The sequence below is a fragment of the Symphalangus syndactylus genome, chromosome 1 (assembly GCF_028878055.3).
Source record: "Symphalangus syndactylus isolate Jambi chromosome 1, NHGRI_mSymSyn1-v2.1_pri, whole genome shotgun sequence".
In the NCBI taxonomy this organism is placed as follows: Eukaryota; Metazoa; Chordata; class Mammalia; order Primates; family Hylobatidae; genus Symphalangus; species Symphalangus syndactylus.
Window position 1 is genome coordinate 94857614 of NC_072423.2, and position 18148 is coordinate 94875761.

At 48.3% G+C, this 18148-nt stretch overlaps 1 protein-coding gene and 1 pseudogene across 7 annotated transcripts; both read left to right on the forward strand.

Annotated features, from left to right (window-relative positions):
- The first annotated feature begins 576 nt into the window (after nt 1-576).
- Nucleotides 577-17737, forward strand: SF3B2 (splicing factor 3b subunit 2). Of its 7 annotated transcripts, none has more exons than XM_055262376.2 (22): nt 577-1497; nt 1653-1699; nt 2009-2086; nt 3929-4168; nt 4388-4438; nt 5685-5802; nt 6114-6223; nt 6878-6974; nt 7138-7229; nt 7651-7866; nt 8024-8161; nt 8338-8418; nt 8605-8832; nt 9390-9539; nt 10490-10579; nt 10692-10799; nt 11822-11929; nt 12217-12359; nt 12445-12546; nt 16791-16890; nt 16993-17178; nt 17519-17737. In XM_055262376.2, exons 1-22 carry the CDS (start codon nt 1365-1367, stop codon nt 17588-17590), a joined length of 2688 nt encoding a protein of 895 aa, XP_055118351.1. In that variant the 5' UTR covers nt 577-1364; the 3' UTR covers nt 17591-17737. The 7 variants fall into 7 exon arrangements, with proteins under 7 accessions (XP_055118351.1, XP_063499579.1, XP_055118264.1 ...); XM_063643509.1 differs by having other exon boundaries at nt 6117-6223; XM_055262289.2 differs by having other exon boundaries at nt 4391-4438.
- LOC129461730 (uncharacterized) lies at nt 2126-2210 on the forward strand (annotated as a pseudogene).
- Nucleotides 17738-18148: the final 411 nt, after the last annotated feature.

Consider the following 18148-nt stretch of genomic DNA (forward strand, 5'->3'; position numbering starts at 1 on the left):
AGGATGTGAGCCAACCTTTCTCAACCCGGTCCTTTTCCCTGTCTCTCCCAAACCTCACCTTCCCCGGACCTGGTGCCCCATTCTTTTTTTTACCTGTTCCTAGCTTCTCCACTGGGGGAAGTTGGCAAAATGGAGCTGGAGAAAAGATCTGAAGGGGATGTGTAGGGGGAAAATGGGACCATTTCACTTGAGTCTCCCCACTCCCTTTCTCAACACACATAAAAACACACACAGTGAGCCTAGCTGTCAGTGAGAGGGCAGAGCTAGTGGCAGAGGTGGGGAGAGAAACTGAATTGATGGTGTGGGACAGGGAGAGGTGGAAGCTAGGCAGGCAAGAATCCCTGCCAGTCTCTGCCTCTGTCTCCAAAGGCCACGGGTTTTTGGGGTGGGGAGTGGGAGGCAAGGTGGGGCCCCCACTGCAGGTGCGGCCAAGGGAAAAGGGCCTGAGTTTATTTTCGAGACTAAAAAAGACACAAATGCTGTCACCAGAAACATTGTTCCTTTTTTTCCAGTAATCATTTATTGGGCGCCTCTTGAACGCCAGGCGATGCGAGACTGAAAAAGATCAAGTCCCTGCTCGCATTTTTGGGATGGAGGTAGGAAGAAAGACTTAAACCGTGGAGATTCGAATGTATTATGGGAGCTCTAAGAAAGGAAAGGAAAGCGGGAGGAGGCTTAGTGGAGAAGACGACATTTGAGCCGGCCTGGAAGGTGGAAAAGGGGGCTTTAGTGTCGCCCTTCCCCCAGGTCGGCAGCTGGAGCTCAGCCCGGGCAGGCCCGCTGCTCTCCCGGCTCGGATCCCCTTTCAGCCCATTCATCCGGGCCTGGCCCGGGGGTGGGCGGGCAGACAATCAGACACTGTTTTATCCCAGGCATCGGCTCCAGCCTCCCGCTTGGCGCCCGCAACGCGGGGCCGCCAGGGAAATGAGTCTCTCGGGACTCCCTGGGAGCGTAAGCGTCCGAGGCTCTGACCGGGGAGCCGGGTCGGAAAGCTTGAGAACCTTCGCTCCCGCAGGTGAGGAGCAGAAAACACTCCCTCAAGGCAGTGCCAGCCCTCCTCGCAGCCCCGCCCTCCGGCCTGCCGCCGGCCTTCGGGGCCGTAGCCGGGCGCGGGGCCCGCAGAGACCGAGACCTGCGCACTACAACTACCAGGAGGCCTCGCGACCAGACCGCCGAGGGGCCACTGGAGAAAGGTGCGTCTGCGGCGAATCTCGTCGCCCAGCGCACGGCAGCGGGTGGGCCTCAGTGAGCGTCGCCTCCCAGCCAGAGAGGACGTGGCTTACGGCGCCGCCGGAAGTTCCGGAAAGTGGGACTTGAGGCTGGCCCGAGTTTCCGGGTTGGTCGCGCGCCTTCCTGCGGCTAAGATGGCGACGGAGCATCCCGAGCCTCCCAAAGCGGAATTGCAGCTGCCGCCGCCGCCACCTCCAGGCCACTATGGCGCCTGGGCTGCCCAGGAGCTTCAGGCCAAGTTGGCAGAGATCGGAGCTCCGATCCAGGGTGAGGAACACGGGAAGTCGAGGGGCCTTTACGGGCCTGCGGAGAAGCGGAGCCTGGTTACCCGGGAGACCTGGGCGCGAGGGGCGGAGGCGGGCCTCTGGGGCCCGACCTGGCCGGGCTGGCCTGCCCCATTGATCGTGTACTTTGCCCTGCAGGTAATCGCGAGGAGCTGGTGGAGCGGCTGCAGACCTACACCCGCCAGGTAGGTGTTGGCGGCGGGACGTCAGGATAGGCCGAGCTTCTCTCCAGGAGTCCTTATATACCCCATCACGGCTCGGTCTTCATTCTTTCTTTATCTCGGCACAGCAAGGCGGAGGCTTGCCCTTTTTGGCTTGTTCTTGCCTTTGCCAGCTTAGTTGTAATTTCTTGTATCCATCTTGGTCCTCTTCAGTGCCCAGCCAGAGCGCTGGCAGACAGACACTGGGTACGTTTTGTTGAATGAATTGGGAGCGAACGTCGTTTAGTGAAACAGCTAGTTTTGGACTGACCCAGAGTCCTTTCTCTTTTGCAGACTGGCATCGTGCTGAATCGGCCGGTTTTGAGAGGGGAAGATGGGGACAAAGCCGCTCCACCTCCCATGTCAGCACAGGTAGGGAGGTTCTTCCATTTTTTAAGATTCCATCTGCTGATCCTTTTGTAGTTCATGAGCATGAAGATTGGGTGTTCACGTGCATGTGTGAGATGTGACACCCTTGCACATTACTTGCCTGACCTGAGTGGGGAAAAAAAAAGATTCCATACGTTCAGGGTAGCCCTTCCTCTCACTTGCAGTGTTGGGCAGGGAGGTACTGCCATGACAGAATTGTGAGCTCTTCGGTTCTCTCTTTGATGCTGATACTTGCCTCCTTTTCCACTGTCTGCCTCTCCAAAAGCAGCTTGTGGCCAGGTGCAGTGGCGCATGCCTGTAATCCCACCACTTCGGGATGCTTAGATGGGAGGATTGCTTGAAGCCAGGAGTTCGAGACCAGCCTGGGCAACATAGTGAGACTCTGTTACTACAAAAAAATTTTAAAAATTAGCTGGGCACGGTGGCACACGCCTGTAAAGTCCCTATAAAGAGGCTCGAGGATTGCTTGAACCCTGGGGTTCGAGGCTGCAGTGAGCTCTGGTTGCGCCACTGTACTCCATGTACTCCATCCTGGGTGACAGAATGAGACTTTGCTTCTTTAAAAAAATAAAAGGGGGGGTGATGGGGCAGGGGCTGGGAGAGTGTCAGAAAAAATAGCTAATGCATGCCAGGCTTAATACTTAGGCAGTGGGTTGATAGGTGCAGCAAACCACCATGGCACACATTTACCTATGTGACAAACCTGCACATGTACCCCAGAACTTACAATAAAATAAAATTAAACAAAAAAATAGGGAAAAAAAAAAAAGAGGCAGGGCATGGTGGCTCATGTCTGTAATCTCAGCTACTTGGGAGGCTGAGGCAGGAGAATCACTTGAACCCAGGAGGCAGATGGTGCAGTGAGCCGAGATCAAGCCACTGCACTCCAGCCTGGGCAATAAAGCGAGACTGTCTCAGAAAAAAAAAAAAAAAGAGAGAGAGAGAGGCAGGGCATGGTGGCTCATGCCTGTAATCCCAGCACTTTACGAGGCTGAGGCGGGCGATCACGAGGTCATGAGTTCGAGACCAACCTGGCCAACATGGTGAAACCTTGTCTCTACTAAAAATATAAAAATTACCCAGGGGTGGTGGCAGGTGCCTGTAATCCCAGCTACTTGGGAGGCTGAGGCACGAGAATTGCTTGCACGTGGAAAGCAGAGGTTGCAGTGAGCTGAGATTGTGCCATTGCACTCCAGCCTGGGTGACAGAGCGAGACTCTTGTCTCAAAAAAAAAAAAAAAAATACAGCTTGAATACAAGGAAGCCTGACTTGTCCCTACCCAGCTGGAAGCAATCACCCTCTTCTTTGCCTGCCCCAGGCACAGTTCCCATGTTCTTTTGTGTGACATTGAGGGCCCCCTGATTTGATTTCATACCCCTTGTGTTTAGTAGTCATTGGAGTTTGCATTGCCGTGATACAGTGGTTCCTGTTTATTTAAGTCCTCTCAATTCCCATGTTCCTTCTGATCCAGGATTTGCCTCATTTTCTCTAAAGCGGTGGCTCTGACCTGGCATCTACTGATCTCTGTGTGTAGAATGAGGAGTCCCTAGATGGCCTCAGAGGCGTCTTTGAGTCTCCTAGAATTGTATGCAGAATCTGTATTCAGGATATCTTTCTGGAGAGAGTGGATAGCTTCCTTTGGTTGGTGCCAGAAGTTAACATTCTCATATCTTTATAGGGCTGTGGAGCATTCTCTCTCACGGAGTGGTAACTATGTTTCATTTGACTTAGAATTCCAGCTCCTGACTCAAAGTAGATCCCCCAGATATTTGCAGAATGAGTAGATAAATGCTTCCTAGTTTTATGATCATATTTTCTCCACAGCTCCCTGGAATTCCCATGCCACCACCACCTTTGGGACTCCCCCCTCTGCAGCCTCCTCCGCCACCCCCACCACCTCCACCAGGCCTTGGCCTTGGCTTTCCTATGGCCCACCCACCAAATTTGGGGCCCCCGCCTCCTCTCCGTGTGGGTGAGCCAGTGGCACTGTCAGAGGAGGAGCGACTGAAGTTGGCTCAGCAGCAGGCGGCATTGCTGATGCAGCAGGAGGAGCGTGCCAAGCAGGTAGGGCAGGTGGAAGCCCTGGCCTTGGCCTCATTACGTCCCTGAAGGGGCAGTGGAGTCTTAGAGAAAGCTGGGTCCTAGAACTAAGGCTTCTGGGAAGGTCGGGACTAAAGATTGGAACATGGGACCTTGACTGGAAGCAGATGTCAAGAAACAAGAGTTGTGACAGATTGGCCTGTTGGGTATTGGCGCCGGTATGAACTTGTTTTCTTTTTTAAGCAGGGAGATCATTCGCTGAAGGAACATGAGCTCTTGGAGCAGCAGAAGCGGGTAATACCCCTCCCCCTAACCTTTGACCTCGTGGTCCAGTCTGTTGGCTGTCATTTATAGTGCTTAGAGTGCACCATTCAAGTTTTCACTGGAGGCTACTTTGTTCTCAACTAAGTTCTAGCATCTTCCAAAGCTTTCAGTTTTTCTTGAAGTTCAGGAATTGACAAACTGTGACCTGTGGCCTGCATGTATATGGCCTGTGAACTAAAAATAACTCCAAAATTTTTTAAGGGTTATAAGAAAACCCAGACCAAAAATATGTACCAGAGTCTGTACAGCAACCCATAAAGCCTAAAATATTTACCTTCTGACCTATTACAAAAAGAGCGTGCTGACCTCTGCTCGCCTTACATGACATCATTCTAGATAGGACTCTGGGTAATTGAGTTATTTGTATTGGATTTAGAAAGAATAGGACTATAAGTCTGGGAATGTTATATAAGATGTTTGGCCCCAGAGGTGCATTGCATCAGTCATTACCCAGTGGGTTACTCAGGAGTATTAAAAAGTAAGTGTTAAAAAGCAACAAGTATGAGCTGGGTGCCGTGGCTCACACCTGTAATCCTAGCACTTTGGGAGGCTGAGGTGGGCGGATCGCTTGAGCTCAGGAGTTCGAGACCAGCTTGGCCAACATTATGAAATCCTGTCTCTCTCAGAAATAGAAAAATTAGCCAAGTGTGGCGGTGCATGCCTGTAGTCCCAACTACTTGGGAGGCTGAGGTGGGATGATGGCTTGAGCCAGGGAGGCAGAGGTTGCAGTGAGCTGAGATCATGCCACTGCACTCCAGCCTAGGCAACAGAGCCAGACCCTGTCTCAAAAAAAAAAAAAAAAAAAGCCACAAGTCTGGATCTGTGGATAAAGTACTGTCTTTGCCCAGATTGTGCTGGATCTTGAGGGGTAGATAAAAAAGCTCAAAAGTTTCTTCTGTATAATTTAATCTTTTGGGGAAGAAAACTCTCTGAAAAGTAGAAGGCACTGTTTGGCTGAATATGAAATTCTCTGCTAGGAACCAGAAGTTTCCTGGGGTTTTCCTTGGTGTTATTTCTAGGGATTTTCCGTTGTGATGAGAGGGCTCCTCCATTTGGATTAGTAGCCTGGAAGTGTGGGGGTGGAGGGGATGTCAGCACCCAAGTGGTTCGTAATTGTTCTCCTTGGGCCCATTACCCGGCTGAAAGAATGCATTTGCCAGGGGCTGCCTGCCAAACGCGTTTTCAGGCAGTGTCTACTCCCACTTCCCTCCCGTAGGCAGCTGTGTTACTGGAGCAGGAACGACAGCAGGAGATTGCCAAGATGGGCACCCCAGTCCCTCGGCCCCCACAAGACATGGGCCAAATTGGTGTGCGCACACCTCTGGGTCCTCGAGGTGAGACCCTGGAACCGAGGGGAAGGGCAAGGAAGGTGATTTAGACATTTTTAAAAAGACTTTTAAAGTATCTTATCACATTTAAAAAGGGCATATATAGTAAATATATAGTTTAATGGTTTTTTACACACTGAACACACCCGTACAACCAGCACCTGGACCATGATCCAAAACATTACCAGCATTCCAAAAGCCACACCACATGCCCTCCTTCCCTGCAGGTTTACCATCACCCTTTCAGCAAGAGAGGTAATTTTTTACATGAGTGTTTTGCCTCTTCTGACATTGGATTTCTTTTTCCCATCTCTCAGTAGCCGCTCCAGTGGGCCCAGTGGGCCCCACTCCTACAGTTTTGCCCATGGGAGCCCCTGTTCCACGGCCTCGTGGTCCCCCACCGCCCCCTGGAGATGAGAACAGAGAGGTGAGACTGATGATTTATTCCTAGGGGTAAGAGAGTGGTAGTTTAGGAGAGGACTGTTTTTGGATTTTTAGAGAGCGGTTCTGTGAGAAGATGGGGGGACTTAAGTTCCTGGGGGTAGTGGGGAGCCCTGCTTACTTAAACTAAGGGTATGGCAGAGGGACTGGGGAGACATTACTGAGGCAGAGTCTTGGGGTCCCTCTGAGGAACACTAAACCTCACTGAGCCCAGTTGGTGTTGGCCACTCTCTGCTGCTTACATCACCTGGGCAGCAGCCTTTCTAGTCCAAGAGGTGGAAGTTGGTGGAAAAAGGGCACTGTGGGCCGGGCATGGTGTCTCACACCTGTAATCCCAGCACTTTGGGAGGCCGAGGCGGGCGGATGACCTGAGGTCAGGAGTTCCAGACCAGCCTCAACATGGAGAAACCCCATCTCTACTAAAAATACAAAATTAGCCGGGCGTGGTGGTGCATGCCTGTAATCCCAGCTACTTGGGAGGCTGAGGCAGGAGAATTGCTTGAACCTGGGAGGCGGAGGTTGTGGCGAGCCGAGATCGCGCCGTTGCGCTCCAGCCTGGGCAACAAGAGCGAAACTCCGTCTCAAAAAAAAAGAAAAAGGGCACTGTGATTTGCCTTCTCTGACTGGTTGTCTCTGGCAGATGGATGACCCCTCTGTGGGCCCCAAGATCCCCCAGGCTTTGGAGAAGATCCTGCAGCTGAAGGAGAGCCGCCAGGAAGAGATGAATTCTCAGCAGGGTGAGTGCCAGGCATTCTGATGCTGTAGCCGTAGAACCTGGAGAGGCTGAGCTGAGTCCTCATCCCTCTGTCCCTTGCCCTGGCTCTTGGTAAAAGCAGGTTACTGTGAACAAGTGCAGGGCAGTGGCACCGTGAAGACTCATCACCACCTTCTTTCTTACAGAGGAAGAGGAAATGGAAACAGATGCTCGCTCGTCCCTGGGCCAGTCAGCTTCAGAGACTGAGGAAGACACAGTGTCCGTATCTAAAAAGGAGGTAGGGATTGGAGCTGAGTCTGGAAGGAAACACAGGAGATGGGACTTGGGTACGGAAATAACACAATTTGTAAGTGTTCAGTAAGTAATAGCTTCTATTTTGTGCCAGTTTCCGCCCTCAGCATCTTACAGATATTTTTCATTTAATTGCTTTGAGTTCCAAGTACTATGCATGCCTACATTTTACAGCTGAAAAAGCAGAGGTTCTGAGACGCACAGTAATTTACCCAAAGGCACACAGCTTGTGAATGGCAGAACTTTGGAGTCTGACTCCAAGGCCCCTTCGCAGCTACTTCATGAGATGGCCTCCTTGGGAAAAGCCTGACTGTTGAACTGTGGGGGAGAGTGGGGGAGGAGTTTAGGGGTTGGGGTGCTGGCACAGTGCTTGGATTCTCTGACCCAGCTAGTTTTCCTCTTGACAGAAAAACCGGAAGCGTAGGAACCGAAAGAAGAAGAAAAAGCCCCAGCGGGTGCGAGGGGTGTCCTCTGAGAGCTCTGGGGACCGGGAGAAAGACTCAACCCGGTCCCGTGGCTCTGACTCCCCAGCAGCTGATGTTGAGATTGAGTATGTGACTGAAGAACCTGAAATTTACGAACCCAACTTTATCTTCTTTAAGAGGATCTTTGAGGCTTTTAAGGTACAAGGAGAGCACACTAGGAAGGGGCAGTGCCAAACAGGGAAGGGGCTCAGAGGTGGGTGAGAGGCAGTGGTGAACAGGCATCTTTTTAGTGCTGGCCTTAGGAACTGGGAAAGGGGCTCAGAGGGCAGGGGTTTCACCTTGTCTGCCTCCTCAGCTCACTGATGATGTGAAGAAGGAGAAAGAGAAGGAGCCAGAAAAACTCGACAAACTGGAGAACTCTGCAGCCCCCAAGAAGAAGGGATTTGAAGAGGAGCACAAGGACAGTGATGATGACAGCAGTGATGACGAGCAGGTCAGGCCCAGCCCTCCTGGTGGGAAGCAGGGACTCTGGGCACAGGTGGCTGAGATGCATCCAGAGAGGGACCATGGTGAACTCTTGCAGAGCTTTGGTGGCTTAAGGTTGGGGTGGGTTGGGTGGTTTCATTCACATCTGAGTCCTGCTTAAAAGAGCTGATTGTTCTGTTCTAGGAAAAGAAGCCAGAAGCCCCCAAGCTGTCCAAGAAGAAGTTGCGCCGAATGAACCGCTTCACTGTGGCTGAACTCAAGCAGGTAAGACCTGAGAGGATCCTGCAGGCCCTGGAGCCCAGCTGGGAGACCACCTGGGAAGCCAGGGAGGTGAAAAGGAGTTCTTTGAAGGAGGTGTGGGTGATTTGGGTTTGGGTCCTTTGAGGAAGAAGAGCTTCAGAACTGAGAAGTTGGGGCTCTCAAGAACATGCATTATTATGTGTTTTCCAGCTGGTGGCTCGGCCCGATGTCGTGGAGATGCACGATGTGACAGCGCAGGACCCTAAGCTCTTGGTTCACCTCAAGGCCACTCGGAACTCTGTGCCTGTGCCACGCCACTGGTGTTTTAAGCGCAAATACCTGCAGGGCAAACGGGGCATTGAGAAGCCCCCCTTCGAGCTGCCGGACTTCATCAAACGCACAGGCATCCAGGAGATGCGTGAGGCCCTGCAGGAGAAGGTGAGGGCCTGGCAGGGCTCAGACCTGCCCTCGGGTGTCCCCATCCTTCACAGCAGTGTGCTTCAAAATGGGAATCTGGTTTGAAACCCACCTACCACCTACTTGTTACTTGTCTAATTATCCTTTTGTTTTCCTCCTCTGCTCTTCCTCCCCTCTGCCTTCACTTTGCCAGCTCACCTGGTGACTCCTTTCTCAGATGTACTTTGTGGCTAGAGATTCATGGTGGTTGTGTAACTTCTTAATTTTAAAGCTTTTAGTTAAATGCTTTGAATTCAGGAGGTAGAAAAGAACACGGGGATATCTGCTTTCCAGAGAACTGACGAGATTCACCTCTTGATGAGATGGTTTAAAAATACACAGCTGAGGCTGATATTGTATAGTCTGTTTTGTTCAGTATGGATTATGTAATTTTGAAAGGTTTGAGCAGGAAGGATTTTGGTGACTTTCAGGGTGAGATAATTGAGGCTTCCCATGATCTCTTTTGGAGTTGGGAGCTGGATTCTCTACATGAATTTGGTGAGTACTTGTTAAGGCTTGTCTTCTGCCATTCTCCACAGGAAGAACAGAAGACCATGAAGTCAAAAATGCGAGAGAAAGTTCGGCCTAAGATGGGCAAAATTGACATCGACTACCAGAAACTGCATGATGCCTTCTTCAAGTGGCAGACCAAGCCAAAGCTGACCATCCATGGGGACCTGTACTATGAGGTTCGGGAGGGGGCTGGGAGAGGTCAGGCTGGGCCTTGGGGTTGAGACTGTCTAGGGCTTTTTTTTTTTTTTTTTTTTAAAAAAAAACATGGAGTCTCACCCTGTTACCCAGGCTGGAGTGCAGTGGTGTGATCTCGGCTCACTGTAACCTCTGCCTTGTGGGCTCAAGCAGTCCTCCCATCTCAGCCCCCTGAGTAGCTGGGACCACAGGCACACCACACCTGGCTAATTTTTTGTATCTTTGGTAGAGATGGTTTCGCTATGTTGCCCAGGCTAGTCTCGAACTCCTGAGCTCAAGTGATCCACCCGCCTCAGCCTCCCAAAGTGCTGGGTTTATAGGCATGAACCACTGCACCTGGCTAAGGAGGGCTTTTGAAGCAACTACCATAGTTCTTCGCCTTAGAATTGCCCATTGACTACCCTCAGATGAGATGGAATTTAAAAATGAGGTTCTGTTTGGAGGAGAGATGCAGACCTGGTGGCTTCTTTCCCTGATAGACTCTTCGTATCCTGTCGTAGAAATGATAATCGTTTGTGGTAGGTGGTTTAGGGATGGAGGGGCCAAGGGGCAGATGCTTTTAGGAAACTTTTAATATTGGGGGTGGTAGAGAAATTGGTATTTTTTTCTGATCCTTGAACTTGTAGTCACCATGATGTCATGGAATTTATGAGGTGGAAGAATTTTGCAGATCATCCTGTCGGGTGCCCTCATTTTACAGATGAGGAGGCAGGTCCTAACGTTGGCCATGTTCTCATAGTGGGTTATTGACAGCACTGTGAGTCTGGCCTGGTTCTTATTCCTTCCCCCACTTTGGCCAGGGAAAGAAGTGATGAGAATCAGAGTGGGAGCCAGGTAGCCCTCACTGGGGTTTTATATCTGATGTGGGTTAGGATTGTGCTCCCACTGAGTGTCTGGGTCTACAATGTAGCATGCTCTGCTTTTCCCTTAGGGGAAGGAGTTTGAGACACGACTGAAGGAGAAGAAGCCAGGAGATCTGTCTGATGAACTAAGGATTTCCTTGGGGATGCCAGTAGGACCAGTGAGTGTCAGTTAGCTGTCTGGGGAAGCAGCGAAGAGGGTGGGGATTGGAGCGGAAGGCAGAGACAGGGATAGGGTTTGGCAGATGGTATCCTGTTCTCTTTTTCCTGCAGAATGCCCACAAGGTCCCTCCCCCATGGCTGATTGCCATGCAGCGATACGGACCACCCCCATCGTATCCCAACCTGAAAATCCCTGGGCTGAACTCGCCCATCCCTGAGGTGAGCATTGTCCTTTCGTTCATTCTTGGCCGTTTCTGCTTTTGAACTGGAAGGTAATTTTTTTTTTTGTTTTCCTTCTCTAACTCCACTGTGTGTCTCTTTATTTACTTAAAAAATATTTTATTGACACATAATATTTGTCATATACCATGTGTATGTGTAGAAAAACAAGTAATGGTTTTTGTTTTTTAAAAAAACTGACATGCTCATCATAAAATATTCAGTCAGAATTGACAAGTACAAAGGTGAAAGCAAGTCACAATTTTACCACTCAGAAATAGCCAAATTCACTATTTGGTGAATGTGTTTCCAGATATGTCTCTGAATATTAAGAATGACCAGAGAGAAATAATTTTATCTCAGCTAGATGTGGTGTCTCAACACCTGTAATCCCAGCACTTTGGGAGGCTGAGGTGGGAGGATCCCTTGGGGCCAGGGGTTTAAGACTAGCCTGGGCAACATAGTGAAACCGCACCTCTACTTAAAAAAAAAAAAAAAAAAGAAAAATAATTTTTTTTTAGTTTCATTTCAGTCTATCTCTCAGAAATAATTTTATCTCAAGAATGTCTTCAAATTTATTCTTATTTTAAAATAAGCATTTAAAAAATTGACAGATAAGAGTCATTAAAGTAAAAAAGTAGTATTGTTAAACTTTAGATAGAAATTTCTGCCCCTTAAGATAAATAGATTCTGAACAAGCTAGCTTTCCAAAGTTAGGAAAACTCAATAAGAGATTGAAGTCATGTTTTCAACATACATATTTTGGTTTCAGACAGCAAAGACTCTGCCATGACAGAAGTTATTAGTATACTTTCTGCCTCCTGTCTCCTTATCCTGTTGCCTCCAGATTTTAGTTACTAATTTTGGTTTCTAATGCTTCATAACATTTAATTTTATTCTGCAGTCATAATTTCCAGAGTTCCCAAGTATCAGCTCTGTACTTTTGAGTGTGCCTTTTCTCTAGGGCTTCAGAATTTCTTTTGAAGCTAAGGAGTGAACTGATTATGCTCACTGTCTTGCAGAGCTGTTCCTTTGGGTACCATGCTGGTGGCTGGGGCAAACCTCCAGTAGATGAGACTGGGAAACCGCTCTATGGGGACGTGTTTGGAACCAATGCTGCTGAATTTCAGGTATGGGCCGTGTACTGGTGATCTTGGTTTTACTTAATGTCATGAAGGTTAGATTGTTGGTTTATAGCTTCATTATCAGGGAGTTGTGTGTTCCGACACAGCAGAGCCTGGAAAAGGGCATACATTTTCCTGAGATGTTAATGGAAGCTCCTCACTAGAATTTGAGCTCTAGGTAGGTAGGAATTATTGTCTGTGTGTTGACTCTTTCACCCCTTCAGCTTAAAACAGCCTGGCACATAATAGGTACTTAGAAAACATTTGTTGAATGATTAAGTGATCTCTTTCAGACCAAGACTGAGGAAGAAGAGATTGATCGGACCCCTTGGGGGGAACTGGAACCGTCTGATGAAGAATCCTCGGAAGAAGAGGAAGAGGAAGAAAGTGATGAAGACAAACCAGATGAGACAGGCTTTATTACCCCTGCAGACAGGTGGGGGAAGCAGAGAATGCCGCTTGGAAGTGGCCTATCTTTGGGGGCCTTCTCTTTACTCCAGAGCTTGTTCCTCTCTTCACAGTGGCCTCATCACTCCTGGAGGCTTCTCATCAGTGCCTGCTGGAATGGAGACCCCTGAACTCATTGAGCTGAGGAAGAAGAAGATTGAGGAGGCGATGGATGGGTAAGGGTACCAGACAGGGCTGAGAGGGGAGGACCTTCACTTCCCTTTGGCTGGCTGGCTGACTGTCGTTCCTTTCTCCCTCATCCCTTTTTAAACAATTATTGAACCAACTCTCTGCCAGGCACTACTCTAGGCAGTGAGGAGTCAGCAGTTGAGGTAAACTGGTAATCACAGAACAAGATACTTTCAGATGTAGATAAGGATGTTGAAGCAGAGGAAAGTGGGTAATGGGATGGGGTGGCAGGGAGGCCTTTGGGAAGGCCTCATTGGGGAGGTGGTGCTTGAACTGAGACCCGAGTGAAAAAGCGCCAGCCACAGGATCATCTGGGTCAGAAGTAACAGTAAGTGCAAGCAAGCGCAAAGGCCCTGAGACAGGGATGGGCTAGTATTTTGAAGCTCCATTTTTAGGTAGTTGAATGTGTAGTGTCGTTAGGGCTTCATGAATTGACCCCTTTATCATGAAATGACCCTCTCTTTATCCATTCTGCTCTTTGTTCCCTTTTTCTTGTTTTTCTACCTTCTTTTGGATTACTTGAACAATATTTATGATTTCATTTTATCTCCAGTGTTGGTTAATTAGCTGTTAAGTTTTTGCTTTGTTATTTTAGTGGTTGCTCTGGGGTTTATAGATCATGTCTTTATCAGGATCTACCTTCTCTTGATGTTACACTGCTTCCAGATAGTATTAAGAGCCATTATAGTATACTTCATTTCTCTCCTCCCAATTTTTGCACTATATTTTCATATATTCACTTTTACATATGTTATAAATCCTATGCTATATAGTTATTATTTTTGTTTAAATGGCCTGTTATCTTTTAGGGAGGTTTAAATAAGAATCATGCATGAAGCCATGTAGTTACCATTTTTGTTTCTTTCATTTCTTCTTTGTGTATATTCAGGTTTCTATCTGATACCGTTTTTCCTCTGCCTGAAGGGCTTCCTTTAACGTTTCTTAAGTTAGGGGGCATGGTGGCTTATGCTTGTAATCTCAGTACTTTGGGAGAAGGCTGAGGTGGTAGGATTGCTAGAGTCCAGGAATTTGAGACCAGCCTGGGCAACATAGTGAGACCCCATTTCTACAAAATATTAAAAAAACATTTCTTGTATTGTGGGTCTGCTGGTTTTGAATTCGTTCTGCTTGAGTAGTCTTAAAAATTCTTTATTTGGCCTTCATTTTTGAAAGATCTTTGCCAGGTATAGGATTCTAGGTTGACAATTTTTTTTTCTTTCAATACTTTTTTTTTTCTTCTTTGAGATGTAATCTCGCTATGTCACCCAGGCTGGAGTGTAGTGGTGTGATCTCGGCTCACTGTAACCTCCACCTCCTGGGTTCAAGCGATTCTCCTGTTTCAGCCTCCTGAGTAGCTGAGATTACATGTGCATGCCACCACACCCAACTAATTTTTATATTTTTAGTAGGGATGGGATTTTGCCATGTTGGCCAGGCTGGTCTCGAGCTCCTGGCTTCAAGTGATCCGCCTGCCTCGGCCTCCCAGCTTGTTGGGATTACAGGCGTGAGCCACTGCGTCAGCCTTCTTTCAGTACTTTTAAGATGTTGCTCCAGTGTCTTCTTTCTTGCATTGTTTCCAGTGAGAAAGCTGCTGTCATTCTTACCTTTGTTCCTGTGTACATAATGTGTCATTTTTATTTGGTTGTTTTTAAGATTTTATCGCTAGTTCTAACAATTTGACTACAATGTGCCTTGGTGTAGTTTCTGAATGTTTCTTTGCTTGGGGTTTTTTAAGCATCTTAGATCTGGGTTTTTAGTTTTTATTAATTTGGGAAAAATTTTGGTCATGATTTCTGCAAATATTTTCTCTGTTCCCTTCTCTTTGGGAACTCAAATTATTCCTCTATTAATGAAATAATAAATGAAAAAATAAATGAAGAGCTCACTGATGCTCTTCATTTTTAAAGAAATTCTTCTCTCTTTGTATTTCACTTTAGAAAATTTCTATTGCTATGTGTTCAAGTTTACTATTATTTTCTTCTGTAATTTCTGATCTAACAGTAATCCCATACAATATAATTCTCCTTTCTAGAAGTTTGATTTCGGGTCTTTTAAATCTATTCCTTGATTTTGAGTCTTTTAAATCTATTCTTTCTCTCTTTTTGAACATGTGGAATGCAGTTATAACAATATTTTATTTTTATTTTATGTTATTTTATTTTGTTTTATGATGGAGTCTTGCCCTGTTGCCTACGCTGGAGTGCAGCAGCGTGATCTCGGCTTACTGCAACCTCTGCCGCCCAGGTTCCAGCGATTCTTGTGCTGCAGCCTCCCAAGTAGCTGGGACTACAGGCGTGCGCCACCCCACCCAGCTAATTTTTTTCTATTTTTAGTAGAGACAGGGTTTTACCGTGTTGACCAGGCTGTTCTTGAACTCCTAACCTCAGGTGATCCGCCTGCCTCGGCCTCCCAAAGTGCTGGGATTACAGGCATGAGCCACCATACCTGGCTATAACAACATTTTAATGTATTGTCTGGTAACTCTAACATCTGTGCCATTTCTGGGTTGACTGCCATTAGTTGATTCATATTCCTCATTATGGATTGTATTTTCCTACTCTTTTGCATGCCTGGTAATTTTGTTTTCTTTTCCTTTCTTTTTTTGAGAGAGGTTCTCACTGTGTTGCCCAGGCTGGTCTTGAACTTCTGGGCTCAAGCAATCATCCTGCCTCAGCTTCCCAAAGTGCTGGGATTACAGGTGTGAGCCACCAGGCCTGTCCAGTGCCTGGTAATTTTTTATTGAATGCTAGGCTTTGTGAAATTTACCTTGTTGGGTCCAGGATATTTTTGTCTTCCTGTACCTTTTCTTCAGCTCATTCAGGAATATAGTTATATGGAGATAGTTTGATCCTTTCAGGTCTTGCTTTTGGGGTTCTTGAGGCAGGACTGAAGCAGTCCTCCCCACTGTGAGGCACAAGTACCTGTGTACTCTACCCACCACCCTGTGAATTAGGAGGTTTTTCTTTCTGGCTAGTGGGAGTGGCACTATTCCCAGTTCTGAGTGAGCAGCAGGTGCTGTTACGAATCCTTTTGGGTGCTTCTTTCCCTGTCCTTGGTAGGCATGTGCTGCTTAGTACTCCCCTGCATACTTGAGGACCTTCTGTAGGTCTCTTGAGTTCTCTCTCTGCTCTTTTCTCCAGTACTCTATCGTGTGAACTCTAGCTGCCTTGATCTCCCTGGACTTTCAGTTTCATCCTCCCAACTCTTGGAGTCCTCAGGGCTCTCCATGAGTCTCCCCTCTGTTCTGTGGCCTGCAAACTCTCAGGTGCAGTATGCTGGGGCAGTTGCAGGGCTCATCGCATTTGTTTCCTGTCTCGCAGGAATCACTGTGCTTTGTTGCCCCATGTGTAGTGTCTTGAAAACCACTGTTTCATATATTTTGCCCATTTTTTGGTTGTTTCAGGCAGGAGGGTGTATCTGGTTCCTCTTGCTCCTTGTCAAGAAGTAGAAGTCTCAAGCTTTGCATATTCAAGGAAGAAAAATAAAGAAGGGTACTGTGGACAGAGTATAGTGAGGAGGGCTTAGGTAAGGGACCAGGCTATGAACCCTTTAGTTCATGTTAAGGAGTTTGGATTTTATTCAGATAATGATCAGAAGCCTCAGAGGGTTTTGAGCAAAGGTCTGACAGGACCCGACATCCGTTTTAAGGCATTTTCTCTGGCTCCTGTGTGGAGAGTAGATTGTCACCTCTTCCAGTGGGAGAGGTGGAGATGATGGGCATAGTCTGGGGTGACAGTGGTAGATTTGCTCTTGTTCCTAGTGTAATCCTTGAAATTGGTGGTGAAACTGGCTGTGGATGGCTCTTGCGTTGGAAGGCCTGGAAGTGTGAATTATGTACATGAGAACTCCAGGCATGACATTCTTCGGGTGGGAACTGTTGTCACCTGCTCTCTCTTGCCAGCTTCTCTGTACCAAAGTTATTTTGGAAACTTTGAGCCTCTCTGACCTTTTGACCCTTATGTGCATGTGGGAGTCCTGGTCTGTGATCCCCTGACTTGATTCAGGGGGCCCCTTAGCTCCATCTGTGTTCCCTGGAGTCAGCACTCTGCCCCCTCCCCCCACCCCCACCCAATTCTTTTCTGTCATGGGCAGAACTGCAGAGGCTGCATCCTTGGGGAGCTCAGAAGCTCTCCAAGGCGCTGAGTGGAGGTGCCACCTGTATCTTTTGTTTCCACTTCTGGAGACCCTTTTGTCCCTTCCTTTTTGGGTCTGATCCCATTGTCCTTCGCAGAAGTGAGACACCTCAGCTCTTCACCGTGTTGCCAGAGAAGAGAACAGCCACTGTTGGGGGAGCCATGATGGGATCAACCCACATTTATGACATGTCCACGGTGAGTACTTGGAGGATACTGCTTTTGGAGGCTGAGAAAGGCAGCAGAAGCTAGGGCTTCTCTGACTCTTTGGAGATGACAAGGCCCTGATCTCCTTTCCAGGTTATGAGCCGGAAGGGCCCGGCTCCTGAGCTGCAAGGTGTGGAAGTGGCGCTGGCGCCTGAAGAGTTGGAGCTGGATCCTATGGCCATGACCCAGAAGTATGAGGAGCATGTGCGGGAGCAGCAGGCTCAAGTAGAGAAGGAGGACTTCAGCGACATGGTGGCTGAGCATGCTGCCAAACAGAAGGTAGGCGCTTCCAGGGGCGCTGGGCTGGGTGAAAGCCAGGGACCCTGGCCTGCCGTTTTCAGTGGCATGGTGCCCTCTAGTGGTGAGAGTGAGAGTGGCCTCTGCTTGCTGTCCTGTGCTTCCTCAGATTTGGAAGTCTTAGAAATCCTCCAGTGGGCTGCCCTCTTTAAGGACGATGAGGGGGAGGAACTCAGCCAAGTCTGAGAGGGAGCTCGAAGAGAATCCAGATTCAGCACCTTTCCCACAGACTTCTATGTCTATGTCAGGCTGCCCACCCTTGTTTTGGGGGTCCGGGGGTGGTTCAACCTGTTGTAACCTGTGTCTCTTTCTCCCTATACAGCAAAAGAAACGGAAAGCTCAGCCCCAGGACAGCCGTGGGGGCAGCAAGAAATATAAGGAGTTCAAGTTTTAGGTCCCCTCACACTGGCCCTTTTTTTGGCCCTACGTCTGGATGCCTGGCCTTCACACAAGAGCCACCTCTCCCGCATTTCCCAAGGACTTGTCATTTCATGTTCTTATTTTAGACCTGTTTTGTAAATAAAGCTGTTTCCCAAGGAAAGAGATGAATATTTAACACTCCTGATCCTCCCTCATCTCCTTTTAGCCCCTTCTTGCAAAAGGACTAAAATAGCCTCTTTCTACAATCACTGGGCTGCCCCAGTAACCACGAACATAAACTGGGATCAGACGGCGTATTTGACTGGTGGTGACGCCAACCCCGGGCTGAAATCTATGTTTCACCACTGCCCTGCTTTGTAGGAAGGCTTGGGGGAAGTACCTCTAGGTCTGGTTTGACCTTACTACTTTGTCCTTGGGGAGTAAAAATAGCCAGATTAGCGCCCTAGCGCGGCGGAGGAAGTAACAGTGGGCTTGGGAAGTAGGCCAGGGCAGGCCTTCCCAACTGACCTTGTGACCAGAAGTTCAAGTCCTTACCTGTGCGATAACATAGCTCAAAAGCTAAATTGTCTTG